The sequence below is a fragment of the Pleurodeles waltl genome, chromosome 6, assembly GCF_031143425.1.
Source record: "Pleurodeles waltl isolate 20211129_DDA chromosome 6, aPleWal1.hap1.20221129, whole genome shotgun sequence".
Lineage (NCBI taxonomy): Eukaryota > Metazoa > Chordata > Amphibia > Caudata > Salamandridae > Pleurodeles > Pleurodeles waltl.
This window is the reverse complement of record NC_090445.1, coordinates 467,655,372-467,674,526: the sequence shown is the minus strand read 5'-3', so window position 1 is coordinate 467,674,526 and position 19,155 is coordinate 467,655,372. Positions and strand designations below refer to the sequence as shown.

The following is a 19,155-nucleotide window of genomic DNA, read 5'->3' as shown; positions in this document are numbered from 1 at the left end:
AAATAGCAGAAAATGCAGCAGAGGAAATCCATGAACCACTTATTGAATCCTTTATTACCATTCTGCTAGGTCAAAATATTATTACTTAATGTGTCAAATAAAACTCCAGTATCAAAGAGGAGATCAGGATTTATATGCTGTGGATCTCGTCAGGCAACTCTGATAGTAGAAGCATCCAGGTTGTGGGATTAAAAATGTGTATCCATGTAATATAAGGTAGTACCAGTAACAAATGGCCAACAATAGAAAAATCCCATAAATAAGATGGCAAAAGAGGAGCAAAGTTTGCAATGTACATTTAAGACAACTATGACATCAGCAAGAAGAGATTCAGTATTCTAAATTTTGAGAGACCTTGCAGCCTATGTTCTTCAAAATCCAATTAAGAAGGAGACATCCAGAGAGGTTACCAACCCACTTCCCAGTGGTTAAGGTGCAAGACCTTGGACTGATCAGCGGCTGGTGTTGCCAGCAACAGACTGTTTTTATGCTCTGCTCATTTTACTCCTCATTTGTAAGTTGGTTGGTTACTGGGTTGTGGAGACCTACTAATTTTAGCCATACTTGTTTTAAAGCAAGATATGTGCAATTTTGAGGGCACTTCCTGGTTTTCACCAATTCCACCAAAGAGGCACCATGTTTGGTTCATCGGGCTCTAGTGGTTGGAATCAGGCTTTCCTCTGACTACATAAAGCGGGCAATGTCACAGATGTGCAGTGGCTTGTGTTGTTGCTAATAGACTGTTTGTATGCTCTGCTCATCTTAATCCTCATTTGTATGCTGGTGGGCGACTGGATTGCGGAGAGCTATCAATTTTGGCCATACTTGTTTCAAAGCAAGATTTGTGCAATTGTGAGGGCACTTCGTGGTTTTCACAGATTTCACCACACAGGGCCATTTTTGGTTTGACGCGCTCTAGGGGTTGGATTCGGGCTTTACCTCTGACTACAAAAGGCAGGAAAAAGCAGCGGATACATGCAGCAGGTGGGCCGCTGGTGCGCCAAAGGCAAGTCCATCTGTGCAGTCCAGATCTGGTTTGCATCCAACACCAGCTATGCTGCTGGTGAGCCTGGTGGGCCTCCTGCGGTGAAGGTATAATCAAGGGAGGAGTTGTTACTTGCTCAAAAGTCTCCTCTATGTGGCCACAAATTTAATTTCCATGACTATTTTAGCAAGGATGCTTTGGCTAAGTGTCCATCTTGCATATTCTCTTTTATTCCTTTGGGCGGCACCTAGCTAGGAACAATTGTGAATCCCTTATCTGAGAATGACATGGCTCGGCGAAGAACCACTGTCTCCCCTTGCTTGATTAATTGTAGACCCTTATCGAAGCATTTTTACAATATTTGTAATTTGCTTGTAGAGGATAAGTGGAAGACATTGTTTCTGAGAGAAACATTGCTTACAGACTCCACTGCACCCGACATTGCTTTAGCCATCCTGCCTGAGTTCCTAATTCAATTTATTAATAGGACTGACAATAAGGGAGGTGGTGTGGCTGCAGTATACCAGGATACTTTTTGGTGTACATTATCTAAACTATTGAATATTGGGACCATAGAAGGGCCCCTCTTCTCTTTTACTCGTGATCCCTCTTTTGCAGTCTCTGGGATCCTGATTTACAGACCACCTAATTGTTGCAATGAGTTCCTCTGCTTTCTTGTGGACCTGGTAGGCCAACTTTCGGACGTTGTTCGAATTCCTTAATGTTGGGAGATTTTAATCTACACATAGATGATTCAAGCTGTTCAGTGGGCAAAGAATTTTTGACTCCTCTAGAGGGATTTCATTTTGAACAACCTGTGCATTACCCCACTCATATGGTTGGACACATCTTTGGACCTCATTTTCTCTCACTCCCTGAATGTTCATATTAGCCCAGCCCTCAAGCTAATTTGGTCAGACCATTTCCTGATACCTTTTAAGATTGTCACCAATTGTCAAAACTAAGAACTACTGCAATCTAAGGTTTTCCAATCCATCCCACTCGAACTTTCAGGTTCGTTCGAGTCAGATGTAGAAAAGGATAATTATTGGTCATCCTCTGCCCTAGATCTCATTGCCCCTACAAAAACTGTATCGTAGAGGATAACAAGACCATCAGTGCCCTTGATTCTTGGCTGCTTTAAAAGAGGAAAAGGCACAATGTAAATGCCTTGAGCATAAATGGAGGAACTCCCATGATAGGGAGGTGAAATTTGTGGATAAGAGAGCCTTGATGAACTTTCGAAGGTCTTCCGCAGGGCACACAAGGAGTGCATCTCCTTCTGAATTGCCGCTGCCTCGAACAAACTGTGGGAACTGTGTAAGATTTAACTCCTTTCTGTGCCCCAGTGCAACCACCTGACTCCTCTTGCTAACTTATGTGAGGAGTTCTCTGACTTATTTTTTTATAAAATCAAATGATTTATGACCTGTTTCCCACTCAAGGGGTGCTGCTAACCACTCTGGGTGAGATTATTTCTTCTGGCCGGCTACTGTCCAATTGTAAACCGGTCTCCTTAGAGGACTCATCCTCTATACTGGCCAACTATAAGTCTTGGTTGCCTCTTGACCAGTGTCCTCCTGACATTCTCAAACTGCCCACTCCGCTTGATAATCCCATTCTGAACAAATTGATGAATTCCTCCCTAGAGTGCGCTGTAGTGCTGAGGAGCTAGAAGCAGGCCCTCTCTTGTACCCCATGCTAAAGAAACCCCATGCTGACCCCAAGGTGCTCAGCAGACCTATCTTTCTTTTACCTGCAGCACCAAAATGCTGGAGAAGTGTGCCAACAGACAACTCCCCCATTTCCTGGAGCTTAACCACCTCTTACACAATATTTAATTTGATTTCCATGCAAGTTACAACACAGAGTCTGCTCTATTGGAGGTCTCAGAAATCATAAGGTCAATCTTGATCAGAATGCTGTGGCAATTGTAGTCACATTGGATTTATCATCAGTGTTCTATACGGTTTCTCAATCTATTCTTCTAAACAGGCTAAAGGGTATTGTAGTCCAAGGTCAGTCGTGGGCTTGGCTTAAATCTTACCTTGAAGGCAGAACACAAGAGGTATTTCTTTCTCCTTTTACTTCAGCAGTTAAGCCAGTTAATTGCGGGGTGCATCAAGGTTCTGTCCTGACCCTCTTAATGTCTACTTGCCTTCTCTTGCTAGCCTTGTAGAAGTCTGGGGCTTGCGTGTGATTTTCTATGCTCAACTTCTTCTGCCTTTTAAGGTAATGATGTGGACGCTTTGAATGCCTCTAAGCATTGTCTTAATAAGTGTGTGAGAGGCTGAATGACATCTGCCTTAAACTGAATTCCGATGAAGTGGAAATCAATTTCTTTGGCACCAATCACTACCCAGACTCCAATAACTGGTGGTCTTCGGAGCTTGGTGTCCAAGACCCCACGCCATCTTCAATTGTATGAAACTTAGGCTTTAAATTTTACTTCGGCCTGTCATTTCAACCACAGGCTAAAGCTGTATCTACAAGCTGCTTTTCTACTCTGAAATGACTCGGGAGGATGCTCCATCTAGTAGTGAGGGTCACACGTAGGACCATTGCCCACTCTTTGTCTACTTCCAAGTTAGACTAGGCAAACAGCTTAAATCTGGACCTGCTCTCTTACTTGATGCATCGTCTGCAATTTATTCAAAATGCGGTAGTGCATCTTATCCTGAAGGTTCCGCCATATCTATCAGTTTTTGCTTACTTACGTCAACTGCACTGGCTGCCCATTGCTAACCGAACTGAATTCAAGGCATTCATTTTTGCCTATGTAGCTTTTGGGCTGAAAGGCCATTTGTACCTGAGAAAAAGGCTTAAAGCCTAACACCAAGTGATGTCCTTAGGACACTGTACCAGAGCATGGTACTAAGAGGTCTCTGGATAAGCTGAGTTCACAAAGAAGGAATCACTCCTGCCCCAAAGGGACCACGACTAGGTGCATACATATCATGGCCAGGGGCAGCCACAGGCACAGCAAAATTAATGAGTGCTTATGGCATGTGGAGTTGTTCCTCATGGATGCCACTGATGAACTGGAACTTAAGATCAGATTCCCAGTTGTCCAAAGCAGTTGCTTACCTGCAAAGCCAGAAGCCTAACTGAATCAGCAAAAAGAGCACCAGCAGACCATGCACAATGGAATGAAGGAAGGTCTTAAAACAAAAGTTGGGAGTACAGGGAAAGGTTGAATTATGCTTCTGAATACCTAGCTCCTGTGAATGTGACCACAAGGTAAATGTCAGGGGAAGAACACACAACACTTAGAAGCTGCAAGTCTAAACAACTTACCGGAAGTGGATCTACGGAGGACAAGATGCCAGCTTCAAACAGACCTGTCGTCCTAGAAGGAATGGTTCAAGAGAAACCCACTGTATCCTCTTCACAACAGTAAGACATAGGGAGGATGCCAAACTCTGAATACAAGGAGAGCAAACTCAATGTTTCAAAAATGTTTGTGGAAGAAACAACCAAAGGACCTGTTGGGGAGGCACCTTGGAGTCAAGGTTTATAAAACCCACGCAATGATGCAACAGAATACAATTTGCAGATAAACACTGGTGCCAGAGACTCCACAGGGTTTCCTGTGGCAAGAAGGCATTATTTTGCCCAGAGACCTTGAAAGGTTTCATTCTCAAAAGCCTGTAAGAGATTGAGCACAAACAAAATGCAATGGAGTACTTTGAAGGCCAAATCAAGGAAAACTTTGAGCAGCAAACACCACATAGATCAAGGGACTCTGAGAGGTTGCTGGACAGCTGGAGAACAAAACATTGAAATGTCCAATTAAACTGAAACCAGGAAAGCACCCCAAGACCATGGCCAGTAAAGGCCAGTCGGAAGTCCAAGAGAAGTCAAAGACTGGATAGGATACAGATATGGTGAAGAGAACATTTGGCAAAATGCTGACCATACATCTGCAGAGAGATTAGGTGCCAAGAACTATTATGGTAATGGCCAGATAAGAACAGAGCAAGCCTGGAAAGGGGATGAATCACCTTCCATCTTAGAACTCACCCGAGACAGGCCAAGGAACATGACAGAATAGGGAACGTGCAAGGTCAAATTAAGTTCCAGACATCAGTGGGTTCCCTCAAAGTAAGACATGCAAGGGGAAGGGGATAAAACATTGCAGCACGAAAGAGGTTTCTTGGGAAAGGAGAACTCTTGATGACAGGCACTAGGTAAACAGGGAGCTTAATGGCTGAATAAGTGCACAATCCATGCTGCATCATCATAAGCTGCACACCATGCCATGTCACATCTGGTATGTCTAGAAGGCAGGAAAGTAACCAAGTATAGTGCATTGAGTAAAATGTTTTGATCTGACAGATATCCTTGTTCAAGAACCAGTAAGTAGCATAGTGCCTTGAGTGACGCTCAAGGCCCAGCAGCAAACATAAGGCAGACAGGCCAAGCAGGAAAAAACAGCTGCCCTCAATCGAATCCCAGTGTTTGGCCTAAAAAAAGCCCCTTAGATTCAAAGGCCCAGTAAACAATGCTAAGAACAATACAACAGTCACCTAGCAAAACCCACATCAAGGATTAATTGATAGGCTACCATGTTCAAAAACAAAACGGATGGCAAATTAATGAAAAGCTAGAGTTGGGCAAAACTGACCTGCACCCAATGGGCAGTGAAGGGTACTGAGGAGCTTGCAGCAAAAGGAGGGTTAGAAGGCAGAGACTGTATACAGTGAGGTCATTCACTGGCAGAGTGAGCACATATTTATTTTCTGATCAACATTAACGTGTTTCTACAACCTAGTAATCTGATGAATCTAGGGGAAGATGGACTAGATGTAGCAGTAAGTTATTTTATTGTTCTCCTGCCATCATAAGAAAACTGCTAGACAAAGTCAATAGGGTTTTTGGCTACTCACCCAGGGTTGCAAAAGAATGATACTGCTGAACCAAATTTGGTATCAACCTCACCATTAACATCGTATTCAAAATTTACACCTCCATCCATTAGTTCTCCAGGATTACCACAATCCTTCCCTAGAAATCAAAGATATTATAGTTTAAAAAATACAAATATTTATTGTAGTGTTTTCAAACAACGCGCATAAATCTTAGAATTACATGAAGGAGCATAAATGTAATGGTATTCAATTATTACAGCAGAAGATCAAATCTCCAAGGTGAACCAACCAAAGCTAGAGTAAACAAGCACTTACAAGGCCAATCAGTCTGACCTTTCACATAACTACAACTACTTCAAGTGCTTGATGTCCCAGGTTTCCCTTCTGAGTCATAAAAAAAACGAACAGTGTTAAGTCTCTAATGAGACTGCAGCCCTTCAGAACTTCACAAGATGGCTTCTCAAATCAGAAGCAACTGCTTAACAAGTCTATCACAATGCTGCAATAATTTACATTTATAAATGTACCTCTTGACTAAGACCCAACTGCTTTAAATGTCCTTAACAAAGTTGAGGATGTGTGGCTTCAACATTAAAATGTACATATTCACTTCTGCTCCTCTAATAAAGTTTTTATATTCTTTCATGAAGGTGCAGCATTTATATTCTTTTGTGAAGTTGCAATTACGCAAGTTGTTACTGGGTGTCCCTCACAAGTCAAACGCAAAAAGTATTGAGCTTCCCAGATGAAGCTGCAGTTCCACTAGTCTTGAACAGGGGCCCCTATCGATTCAGATGCAAAACCATTGACATTCTTAAAGAAAGTTGCTATTTCACTAGTGGTTACTAGGATGTTTCCCACAATTCAAAAGCAAACACACTGAAATCCCTACACAAAGCTGCAGTTCCACTAGTCATTACTAGGTGTCCCTTACAAGTCAAATGCAAAAGCATTGATAGCCTCTAGTGAAGATGCAATTCCACTTGTCAGTACTAGGTGTCACTCACAAGTCAAATGTAAAATCACTGAATTTCTTACATGAACCTGCAGTTCCATTAGTCATTACTAGGTGTCCCTATAAAATCGGATGCAAAAGCATTGACGTTTTTAAATGAAGCTGTAGTTCCACTAGTCCGTACAAGGCATCCCTCACAAGTCAAATGCAAAAGCTTTGAAATTCTTATATCAACCTGCGGTTCCACTAGTTGAGACTAAGGGCCTCATTTTCATCTTTTCGGAAGATCGCTGCGGTGGTAGCCACCAAAAGGCCGCCATGTTGGCAGTCATCTGACCGCCATCTTAAGAGTCACACACTGAAGACCGCCAAAGTATAGCCAAAAATCTGAGGCGGCAGGACACTGGAGGGCAGGAAAACCATTGGCGGAGCGAACCACCATGTTCAAACAGTCACTTCAGACAAAACACCACACCACATTTGACAGTTCAAATACCCAAGACCTGATACACATACACACCTAATCACTGCACTATAAAAACCCAACCCACAATCCTTTTGTTACCAAAACTACATTCACAGACAGCGAGGACCCACAAACTAACTATTTAGCACTTGTACACCATAGGCACATATATACTTCACACTCAGCACACACCACCCAACTGCATGAACAATACAATACACACATCACGACTACACACAAACAACCATCACACACAACAAAAACAACCATCACACACAACAAAACCCCCCACCCCACCAAGCACTCTTACACACACAACACCCACCCACAACACAACACAACACAACCACCACCACCACCATGTCCTGTCAAAAGTACCCATTCTTCACAGATCATGAGTTGAGGGTCATGGTCAATGAAATTGTCAGGGTAGAGCCATAACTGTTTGGAGCCCAGATCCAGCAAACCTCCATTGCCAGGAAAATGTAGTTAAGGCAGAGAATTGTCGACAGGGCAAACTCAGTAGGCAACCATCCATGCACAAGGGTGGACATCAGGAAGAGGTGGAACGACCTATGGGGGAATGTGCGTTCCATGACATCAAGACACTGAAGACTGACGGTGGGACCCCACATCCTCCCCCAGAGTTCACATTGTGGGAGGAGAAGGTCTTGGACATACTGAATCCAGAGGGCCTGACTGGAATACCCAGACGACTGGACTCTGCTAAGTAACTACCACTTTCCTGACACAATTTATCCTGCCCAGCATGCTTCTTCACCACCCAAACACTCTCCAACTTACTCTATCTCCCACTACACCTACCACCTAATGCCCATCTCCTGCATGCCACAATACCACCCAGCCCCAATGCCCACACAGTCCATGGCAAGTGCACAGATAGCAGTGCCAAGAACAATCACTACAACTCCCACAATGCACTAGCCCATCTACAGCAAAACCTGCTATGTTCACTTCACAGCACAACCCTTGCATGTATGACTATTGCACTAGCTACACCAACTGGATGCTTCAACTGAGGACCACTAAATGGCAATGCCAGCAATGCAATGGCACTACACAATGGCAAACAAGGCCATACACAGCCACAGCCACAGCCCTGCACCAAACCAAATGGCCACTTATCCAGATCTACAACCCTGAAATGGACTGAGCATGGGCTAGAAAATAAGAAGGGAAACTCCATGGACCAAATGCACACACAGGTCAAGTTACCATGCATACACACATACTCTCCTCCCACTTGGATCCCATGCTGGAATGTACAGCCATCCCCACCCACATCTACCAAGCCTGATTTACCACAAGCAAACAGGGCACACCTGCCATGTGAACCATCACACAGGACCTAATATCCAAAAGTTACCAGGGACCTGAATCGACCCCTCACACCCAAGACAATGAAGGTCCTGGTGGGAGTGGGCACCCCATGTCAGGGGCACAGGGGGCGTGGGAGGGAACCTGTAGGCCAGAGGATGGGGCCCCCAAGGGACTCAACTGACCAGGAAACCATCTCCCAAGTCCTGGGAGCATACCACCAATCCCAAGACAGGATGGGCCAGATTATCACCATGTTGGGGGAAAAACAAAGGCTGCAGAGGGAATACCACCAGGAGGTCATACAGCAGAGGCAGGCCCACAATGCCTCCATGGCCTCCATTGCAGGGGTGCTCAGGGACCTCAACTTCACCCTGCGTGCTTCCTCAACCCACCAGCAGGCCCCTTCCACTATCCACATAACTGAGCCATCCACATCTGCCGCACGTAGTGGAATGGAGACCCTGCCAGGGGTACAACAGGCCTCTGGCACCCCTCCCTCTGTAGCTGAGGAACCCTCCCACAAACATGGACATCCATCCAGACATCCAGCTGGCGCAGATACCAAGACAAAACCCACTGCCAAAAAGTGAAACTCTCCTGATGTCTCTCCCGTGTGTGCCACTGAGACATCTTGTTGACTGTTCAATGACATTACTCCATTTTCCCATGGCCCTTGGACACTGGACCAGTGCTACCTACAGATGTGTCACCTTCTCTGATGTTTACAACTACCATGACCCCAGTCATCACCTATTTGTCACTATATGCACCATAGATTGTTTGTTCACATATCCCCTGTTTGCCCATTAAAAACTATTGGTCACTGCAACTGGATATGTGTCTTTATTTGAACATTTACAACTGTTAGTCAGCAAAATGTGATGTGGCTCTGTCCCCCTAAACCAACAGGCAGTGCAATGGACTGCAGAAGGAGGCATCCTCTGCAGGAGACAAAGTACAACAGATATGTCCCAGGGCAGATGTAAGGAAGTCACTAGTCCAGGCACACACTACAGTGAAATCACTCATCCAACCTGCAAAAGAGACCATAACACAGAGTTACATCAGGATACAAGGCATGGTGCCACACAAAGCAGTACACAGTTGTCCAGCTCAATGTAGACAGCCACCAAAGCAGGGCAGAACAGATTTTATTTCTACATCCCCAGTCACAGGAAATAAATGACAATATACTGTAACTGCCATCTGTCATGTGCACAAAAACATTCTGTATGCAGTTTTTAATAGCTAATGAGCGTACATGCCTCAAGCAATATGTACCAGAGGCACTGAATTACAGAACACAGTCAGTGAGTGGAATAACATGAGGACTAGAAAAGGCAGGACACATAGTTCAACACAGGTATGTCCATAGGAGATGGAAAACTAGCAATCTGCAGTGAGTACACGTTAGATAAGATACATGTAAACTCAGCACCTTACATTCAAGCACTCACCTCCACCAACCCACACATAGGAATAGCGTCACATTACCACACCACTGATTAAATTAATCAGGAGGTCCATTGTCAGCAATCAAAGTGGATACACATCATCTGCATTATCACAATCAGCATACTTGAATGTCACTGGAAGTGCTGATTGATGAGCTCAGTCCTAGAGTCAGCTGCACCTTCCTCATCTGCCTCTTCATCATTATCCATGTCTGCGTCACCAGAAACTGGTCCAGCTGCTTCCTCATCATCAGCTAGCAATGTTATCAGACGTCTCAGGGCAAGATTGTGGAGCATCCAGCAGGCAACTATGACCTGGCATACCTTTTGGAAGTGTAGAGGAGGGCACATCCAGACACGTCAAGGCACCTGAACCTGGCTTTCAGAAAGCCAAATGTCCTTTCAATTGCATGCCTCGCCCTGCCGTTGGCCTCATTGAAACAGAGTTCCCCTTCGGTGGCAGAGTACCTCATTGGTGTCAACAGCCAGGGAAGGTTAGAATACCAGTCACCTGTATGCATAAAGGTAGGACCTGTTCCAGTGCAGGTACAGGCACCTAGGAGAATCTGATGATAGGTGACATAACAGAGAGACACATCCAAATGCATACATACCAATGAGCCAAGTACCCTCTCTGTGTAGTTGTGCCGTCATGTGTGGGACATTGCTGTTCCTCATAATGTAGGAGTCATGCACAGATCCTGGAACTTGGCTGTGTGATGTACTGGTCTGCCAGACACACCACCTGGACAGTGAACGGGTGGTAGTTTTTTTACCTGTTCCTGTACACTTGTTCATTGGCACTGGGAGGGACCAAGGCTACATGGGTGTCATCTATGTCCCACATCATATAAGTCTGCCTTCACATAGGCCAAATCTCCACGTTAGGGGGACCTGATGTAACTGTCCAGATGTTTCAATAAACCACACAGTACATCCTTCAACACAAGACTGAACATGGGCTGTGACACCCTGCTGTCCAACTCATTATTCTGAAAGGACCCAGTGGCAAAAAAGTGTAGCACTGACAGGACTTGTACTGTGGGAGAGATGACATAGGAATTGCGTATGGCAGGTAAGAGATCAGGCTCCAACTGGCCACATTGATCCATGATGGTCTGATGATCCAGATGCTAGATCTGGATGACATGCCTCTCCTCCATGGTTGCAAGGTCAACTATCGGTCGGTACACAGGTACATGTCTCAATCTCCTCATGGCAGGGTATCTAGGATGGAGAGTAGAAAATGTACTGAGTGAGGAGTACTTCACACATGTAAGCAGTAAATTTCATCATCACACACACCGAACACTGTAGACGTGACTCGCACTACTGACACATACCATTATGGGCAAGCTGAAGCGTTACAGTGACATGTTCGTCACATGTATTGACTGAACTATGATGGCACAACACAGGCCTAGTCCACAGTTTGCACACAAATGTGTATGACACACTTATTTAGGGACTGCAAGGCATGATATGTGCACAATATGGCATCCGCCTGGCTTGCTGCACAGGACAGATGGAAGTGACCTACGTGCGCTGGCGTATGTAGTCATGGCGGTAGGTGGTTGAAACCGACGTGCAACCTCTCATTTGATAACACTTCTGCCTATGAGGGTATTGGGGACAATGGTGATCACCGCTGGCGGTGACAGTCCTGTACGCGGCGGCCGTGACCGCAATTTTCAGCAGCTTTGCTCAATTCACCCCTGACACTCTTGCAAGCCTCCACGAGTCTGGGCCATTGTCATGTTTGATATGGTGTGTGATGGGGTAAGTGTACTGGGGAGGGAGTACATCGATGCAGGAGGTATGAAGTAGAGGTGTGTGAGCTGAGAGGGAGGGTATGTGTGGGCACTTGGTGAGTCAGATGTGTATTGTCTAATGCGGTTTGTATGGGGCATGTGTACCTGACTTTCCCTTTCTATCTGTGTCATCCATGCAGATGAACGTCCATCAGACAAAAGGGATCTGGCTTGCCATCGCCAAGCAAGCACGGACTCTGGGGGTCCACACCCGGCAGAGCACCTACTGCAAAAAGCGGTGGGAGGACCTGAGACGCTGGGCCCGTAAGACTGCTGAGGCCCAGCTGGGGATGTGCTCCCAACAAGAGAGGTGCCCGTTGGATCCTGACCCCCCTAGTGGCCCGCATTTTGGCGGTGGCTTACCCTGAAGAGGATGAGCGTTTGAGGGCAGCACAGCAGCCACAAGGGGGTGAGTACAGACTGGATCCTGGAACTTAGCTGGGCTTAATAGGGATATTGTGCCTCACTGCAGGCAAAATGACATTGTTGTAATGGCATCCTGTGTATTGACTATTGGAAATGGGTATTATGCACCCTGGCTGAGTATATATGGTAGATGTGTTGGCATGCTTTACTGTATGGATGTATATCTCCCATTAAAATACCTCTTCGGGCCTGGAATGTGGAGATGCTCAAATGACACTGACATGTGTGAGACCATCCTGCCTATGCAAAGGATGTCTGTATTAGTATCACCCTAAGCATCAAGTCACTAGCTCCATTCATCTGCATTAGTGGCTCTGGGGTGTCAGTCCACTTCCATCTGTGTCTTATACCTGTATATGCTACTGTGTGACTTTAGTTTTCTCACAGGGACTGAATACATCATGTACTGGGAATGTTTTACACTGATTGTGGGTCTGCCATCTAAGTTCCACTAAAGAAATGGCCTTCATGGAAAGGGATCATTGATTTGATAGTTGTATTGTCATATATAGGTGAACTGCTGACCGCAGGGTATGTTAAGTTAGGCTAACTGTGAAACTGATACATGTACAATTGATGAGGTCTGGTTGCAGCCACTATGCATTCCTAGGTGCAATACTTGTGGGGAAGTTACAATTAAACCAATGGAATGGTACTAGAGGTGGTAGGTGCCTCCACAGGTCTCGAATATGTCAGCATGTTATGTATATGGGATGGATGACAATGGCCTAGCTATTGATGTGCTACATTGTTAATGCCTACATAATTTCCTAATGGTAAGTTGGGGGCACATCTGATGTGCTGTGACTTTTCTGCTTGCCTTGGCCAAGCTGAAGAGGCAGATTAGGAGAGGCTGGCCTATTGCTTGTCACATGGCATCTAGATGTGATTCTAATATTGCATTTGGTCTCCCCTGGTTGGTTCATGTAGTAGTGGGATGTGTAAGTGGTGCACAGGCAGTGGTGCTGGTCCATTTGTGCCTAATGCATCCTGACATTAACCTCTGAGAAGTGTGTTGTCTGACCTCTGTGACAGTTATTGTCATTTCTGGATTGGAATTTGAGGGTGGAGTTGTCATGTTGCGCAGTGTGATTGCATGTGTTTGCATTGTAAGTGGACCATGATGTAATATGTGTGTTCCTGAAGTATATCTGTTGTGACACTGCATTCAGTGATTGAGTATGGATATGTCATATGTGCTATATCAGACTTTTTAGATGCACTTAGCAGTATGATCAGTTGTGATATATATGTGTTTGGTGTCTGCTGATCTGGCTGTATGATTGGGTCAGACTATTCTAATGACTATACCACAGACTCGCATTTTACACATCAGATGTCAACTGTTTGGGTGTCTAACTTGTAATGGCCAAGTAAGTGTTGATTTCCATATTAGCATCACTGTACAGAGTATTTGGTCTGGCATGTAATGTGGCAGGCAGGCGCAGTGTGGTCTGTGAATGGAGTGGTCTTCAATGTTATGGATATGTTACACAGGGGATGGTCTGACCATGTGTTATTACAGTAGTGGCCTGTAATGTTTTGTTCAGTCAGCTGGACATCCAATGGCTGATAGGGGCATGGAGAGGCATGATATGTATTCAGGGATACTATAGATAGTGCATTGAGGGCATGCTGTGACAGCAGACATGGCTTTGATAGTCATCATGTGGATGACTGCAGCTGTGCTGTCCTACTTAGATATTGATGTAGGAGTAGGGTTGCAAAACAGGTGTGGTTAGTAGGGACATGTGACATGATGTAGGTAATGTATAATGGCACCTGCAATGGCCTAGCCAGGATAAGTATTGTCACAGATGTGGTTGTTAACCAGTGTGTATGAGAGTTAACCCATTTTTCCCTATATCTCTCTCTGTCTCTCCCTCCCTCTCACTCTCTCTCTCTATGTGTGTGCATCAGCATCGTCAGGCAAAGGAGAAGGGGCACAGGCAAATGGGGAAGCAGCAGCCCACGGGATCCAGGAAGCTGGAACCAGCCAGGCCGAGGGACCCAGTGGGATGGAGGGCGAGGGGAGTATCACGGGGGAAACCGGATCTACCACCTCTCTTTCAGAATCCTCCTCCAGTGGACACTCCCTGGAGGTGGGAACCCATCTGGGACCACCCCAGCACCATCACTGTCCGCCACCCCACTTATTGCCACCGCCCTCCTTGTAGGTCCCCACCCAGTTGCCCGTGCCTGCTCACCCAGGATGTTGGGCATCTCCTTTGCCGCAGGCACCTCTAGCCCCGCCCTAGTCAGCCCTGCTGCCCTCAGTGAGGAGGCTATTGAACTCCAGAGGGCCATCTCTGTATGTCAGCACACCATTGTGAATGCAATCCAGGGACTGGCAGCTCAAGTCCAACAGAGCAATGCGTTCCTCTAAGGCATTCACGTTGCCCTGGCTGTCCTCCAGAATCCTTTTAGGCTCTGGCCTCCTCACTGACAGCAACCAGTGTCCCTTTGTCTACTGTCCCCCCCTCCACCTACCTCTTCCCAATCCCAAACCCCTCTACCCAAACCAATCCAAAGCACATACACACACAGGCATGCATCCACCTCAACAGACACGGTTACCACTGACAAGCACCTCAAGACCCACCATGGGCATGCACACAAACAATATCCACTACCTACACAGACTCCACCACCACCCCCCTTCAGAGACACTACACCTGACAAACCTGCAGCCACCAAACCATCATTCAGGGATCCAGCCACAACACCTGTCTTACCCACAGTCACCACAATATCAGACCCTCAGACATTCACCACAGTCACCACATCCGCACCCACCACAACCACCGACACCCCCACATGCATCACATGTACCATACCTGCAGACACCACCCCAACAGACAGTCAACCATTCAGCATGGCATCTACCTGCACCTCTTCCCCCCTCCTCCCAAGACACCTAAAAGCCCGCACTCACCCACCCAACAGACACCCAGCACCAACAAGCATTCCATGCACGCACTTGCACCCAAAACATTCAAACCGACACATCATACTACCACTCCCTCTCTCTCCACTCCCAAACCCTTTTGCCATGACCACCCCGTGTGTCAAAAAAATAATATCCTCTCTGAGTTTTCCTTGTTCCCTACTCCTCTCCCACCCAGTGATACCCCCAAGTATTCGTCCTCCCTCCCCAAGTCCAGCCCTTCTACCTCCAAGTCCACCCCTGGCCCACTGCTAGTGCCCTTGCCCCTCCCCCTGCCTACCGCTCACAAACCCAGGCAGAAGGACCTCCCCATAAACCCAAGCACAAGGACCCCCCCTCCCAAACCGAGGCACAAGGACCTTACCCCCAGCCCAACTCCCCCCTCCACCCAGCCCCTATTATCCTTGGGATGCCTACGTGCCCCGTTGATGTCCCTTCCATATGGAGGTCACTTTGCAGTCAGGAGTCAAATTGAGGCTGCATTAGGTGCCATTTGTGCCTTTGGCACTTCGGACTGGCGTTGGCCTTTTATTTACACACAGTTTTATTTCATATTTACTTATTTATTAATACATCTGGAACAACATGTTGTTGGATTCGATGTTTACATACTTGTCCTGCCTTTCTTTCTACATGGCAGTTTGGTGTTTGTGGACTTTGGTTTATGCGTGTGTGATGTGTGTGTGTGTGTGTTGGTTGTACCAGCTGTTGTGCCTGGACTGAATGTGTAGGTGTGGCCCTGCCATTTGTCTCAATGTCATTGCTGTGTAATGTGTGTAAGATATGATTGTGTTGTTAAATGCGTGTGTGTAACTGAATTGTGTATTGTTTTTGTAGAGATGTGTAATGACGGTGTCGTGTACCCTTATGTGGTTGTTGTGTGCGTGTCCATGTGTGTGGTGAAGGCCCATGTCATATGCGTTGTATGTGGTGTTAGTGTGTTGAGAAGTCTGCTTTGTTGTTTGCCAGTGTGAATGTGTTACATTGTTGTCTGGTGTTGTTATCAGTATGGGTAGTCATGTGGAGGTGTGTAATGACATTGCTTGGCGTAGTGTGTGTGTAGTTGTGTGTATCGGTGCTGTTGTGTATGGTTGTGTGAGACAGTAGCGGGGCTGTGTGTGCGCGGGCTGGCGTGTATGGCACGTGTGTGTTGGCCGTGGTGTGTGTAGTATGGGTGTGCATGTGTGTATGTTGGTGTGTGGTTACGCGGGTGTGTTTTGCCTGTCGTCCCGGATGCGTATGTTGTGTGTGTGGTTTGGGTTTACCCTCCAGTGTGAGGTAGGTGTGTGTACTCACAGTTATTGTCTTTGTTGCTGGTTATGGAGTTGTTGTACGAGCAGGAGCAGTGGGAGGACGTCCAGTTCATGTTTCATGGCGGCTCCAGCCAGGTATGTGTTCCTGAACGTGAGTGACTCCTATCCTGAGAGTTGGTTTCTGCCAGGGTTTTCGTGTTGGTGCAACCGCCTTGGCAGTGTGCAGCCTTGTAATATGTCTGGCAGAAACATGGTCCCCGCTGGCCTGAAGGTGCTTACCGCCGTCCGTGGCAGCATGTCCGCACTGGCAGTTGTTTGGCTGTGTTCTGTAGGGAAGACCACCATGCTCATGATTCCTGGGACCGCCAAACTCGTAATGACCCCCTAAGCGTCCTAAAGCTTCCTCTGGGGGAGAATGACAATACTGAAGCCTTGTGAAGAATGGCATGCACCAATCTGATGGGGTGTGGGTATCTTGTATAAATGTGCATACACACGCTTGAAATTTGCTTGTTTTCTACAGATTAATTATTTGAGCTAGTGTATTGTCAGTAATGAAAAATTGTATTTACAATAAATATCTTGAAAGTTATGACAGTAGTTGATGTAACCCTACTATACAGAGGGACTAACAGTCATTGAGAAGTGCATCCGCCTACCACTACCTAAGCTGCAGCTTCATTAGCTGTTACTAGGTGTCCCTATAGTCTTTCAAATGCAATTCCAGAGAGTAAATGCAAAAGCAGTAAAAAGATTTAATAAGCTGCAGTTCCAGGGGTCTTTAGTAGATGTTACTCTAAAAGTCAAATGCAAAATCTCTGAAATTCTTATTTGAAGCTGCAGTCCCACTAGTGGTTATAAGGTGTCCGTCAGAAGTCAAATGCAAAAGCACTGAAATTATTATATGAATCTGCAGTTCTATTAGTCAGGAGAATGGTGTTACTGCAACCTTATGAAGAATGTGTATTTATGGTGGGTGTCAAGTTTTCTCGAAAGAACAAGTTACTTACCTTCCTTAACGCCTGTTCTGGTGGATACAGTAGCTAACTGTGGATTCCTCACCTTATGAATTCTCCCAAAATTAAATTCTCTGAGATGAATTTCGACTGAAATTTTCTTTCTAGCTCCTCATGTCGACGAGGACATCACAATTGCATGGCTCCGCACACGACTCCGCCTGATGTCATCAGAGCCATAGGAAGTCCTCGCCGGCGTGTCGACATCAGTTTCACCATTTTTTACCTGCCTTTGAGGCGAACAGGTGAATACTGTTCTCACAAGCACAACATGTGCCCATCCAACAAAAAAAACAAAAAAATGATATATATATATACATATATATACATATATATATATATATATATATATATATATACACACACATCCACACACACATTCACACAAATCACAATATCTGTTTCTATAAAAAAACAAAAATACATAAAATAAACAAAGTCTTGGTATGACCAGACAGGCAACGGGGAGGCGGGAGGGACTGTGAGGAATCCACAATTAGCTACCGTATCCACCAGATAAAGCGTTATCAAAGGTAAGTAACTTGTTCTTCTGATGGATACATTACCTGTGGATTCCTCACCTTATGAATAGAATCCCAAAGCAGTCCGCACTCGGAGTTGGGTGCCCGACTGGTCAAACCAAGAAGTTCTGCAAAACAGAACGTGCAAAATGGCCATCCCTCCTAACTTCCGAGTCTAAGGCTCAAACTGTGAACCCATTAAAAAAGTCAGAACTAAATTCAAATCTCACTGAGGCATTACAAAAGGAGTGGGAGGAAACTTGTTAGTTAAGCCTTTAAGGAACAGGAAGGCTGATCAGGAATGCAAAGAAAGGCTGACAGCGCTGACAAATAGGATTTCACTGCGGCAACTGCACAACCCTTCTGTACCAAGGAAAGGGCAAGAAGCAAAATATCAGATAAATGGGCTTTTAAGGGATCAATTTGACTCTCACTATACCAAGTAACAAATTTTTCCCATCTGCCGGCATAGACAGCCTTGGTGGAGTGTCGCCTGGCCGATAAGATAACATCCACCACTTCTGGAGGGGGAGAAAAGGAACTCAGATTGCCCCGTTCAATCTCCAGGAATGTAGGTGCAGGCTCTGGAGGTGGGGGTGTAGAACCTGCCTCTGCGACTGCGAGAGGAGGTCTACCCTGTGAGGTAGACAGAGTGGAAGGCACAGTGAGAGTTGAAGAAGGTCTGTGTACCACAACCTTCTTGGTCGATCCAGGGCTATTAAAATGACTTGAGCCCAATCTTGGCAAATCTTCCTCAGAACCCGAGGAATCAAGGGCATGGGAGTAAACGTGTAAGGCAGTTGGTCGCACCAAGACAGTTGAAACACGTCCCTCAACACCCAACCCACCGGGTACTGGAGGCTGCAGAACGCCAGAAGTGTGTGTTCTCTTGAGTGGCAAACTGGTCTATCTGAGGAACTCTCCACTTCCGGAAGATGTGAAGAACCACGTCCGGATGGAGATGTGATCGGTCGAGAAGTGCTGACTGAGACTGTCTGCACGTACGTGGAGAACTATGGCCAGAAGGTTTGCGCTATGCAAATCTGATGGTCCTGTGCCCAGGACCAGAGCTGCAGAGCCTCTCTGCAGAGAAGGTTCAACCCTACTCC

At 46.0% G+C, this 19,155-nt stretch overlaps 1 protein-coding gene across 2 annotated transcripts in view; it reads right to left on the bottom strand.

Moving 5' to 3' along the window:
- The window catches only part of LOC138299906 (membrane cofactor protein-like), a 637,582-nt gene that overhangs the window by 444,719 nt on the left and 173,708 nt on the right, over nt 1-19,155 (bottom strand). For both annotated transcript variants that reach the window (XM_069238620.1, XM_069238621.1), the window contains exon 5: nt 5,875-5,992. In XM_069238620.1, coding sequence (XP_069094721.1) covers nt 5,875-5,992 — 118 coding nt within the window. The remainder of the gene's footprint in view (nt 1-5,874; nt 5,993-19,155) is intronic.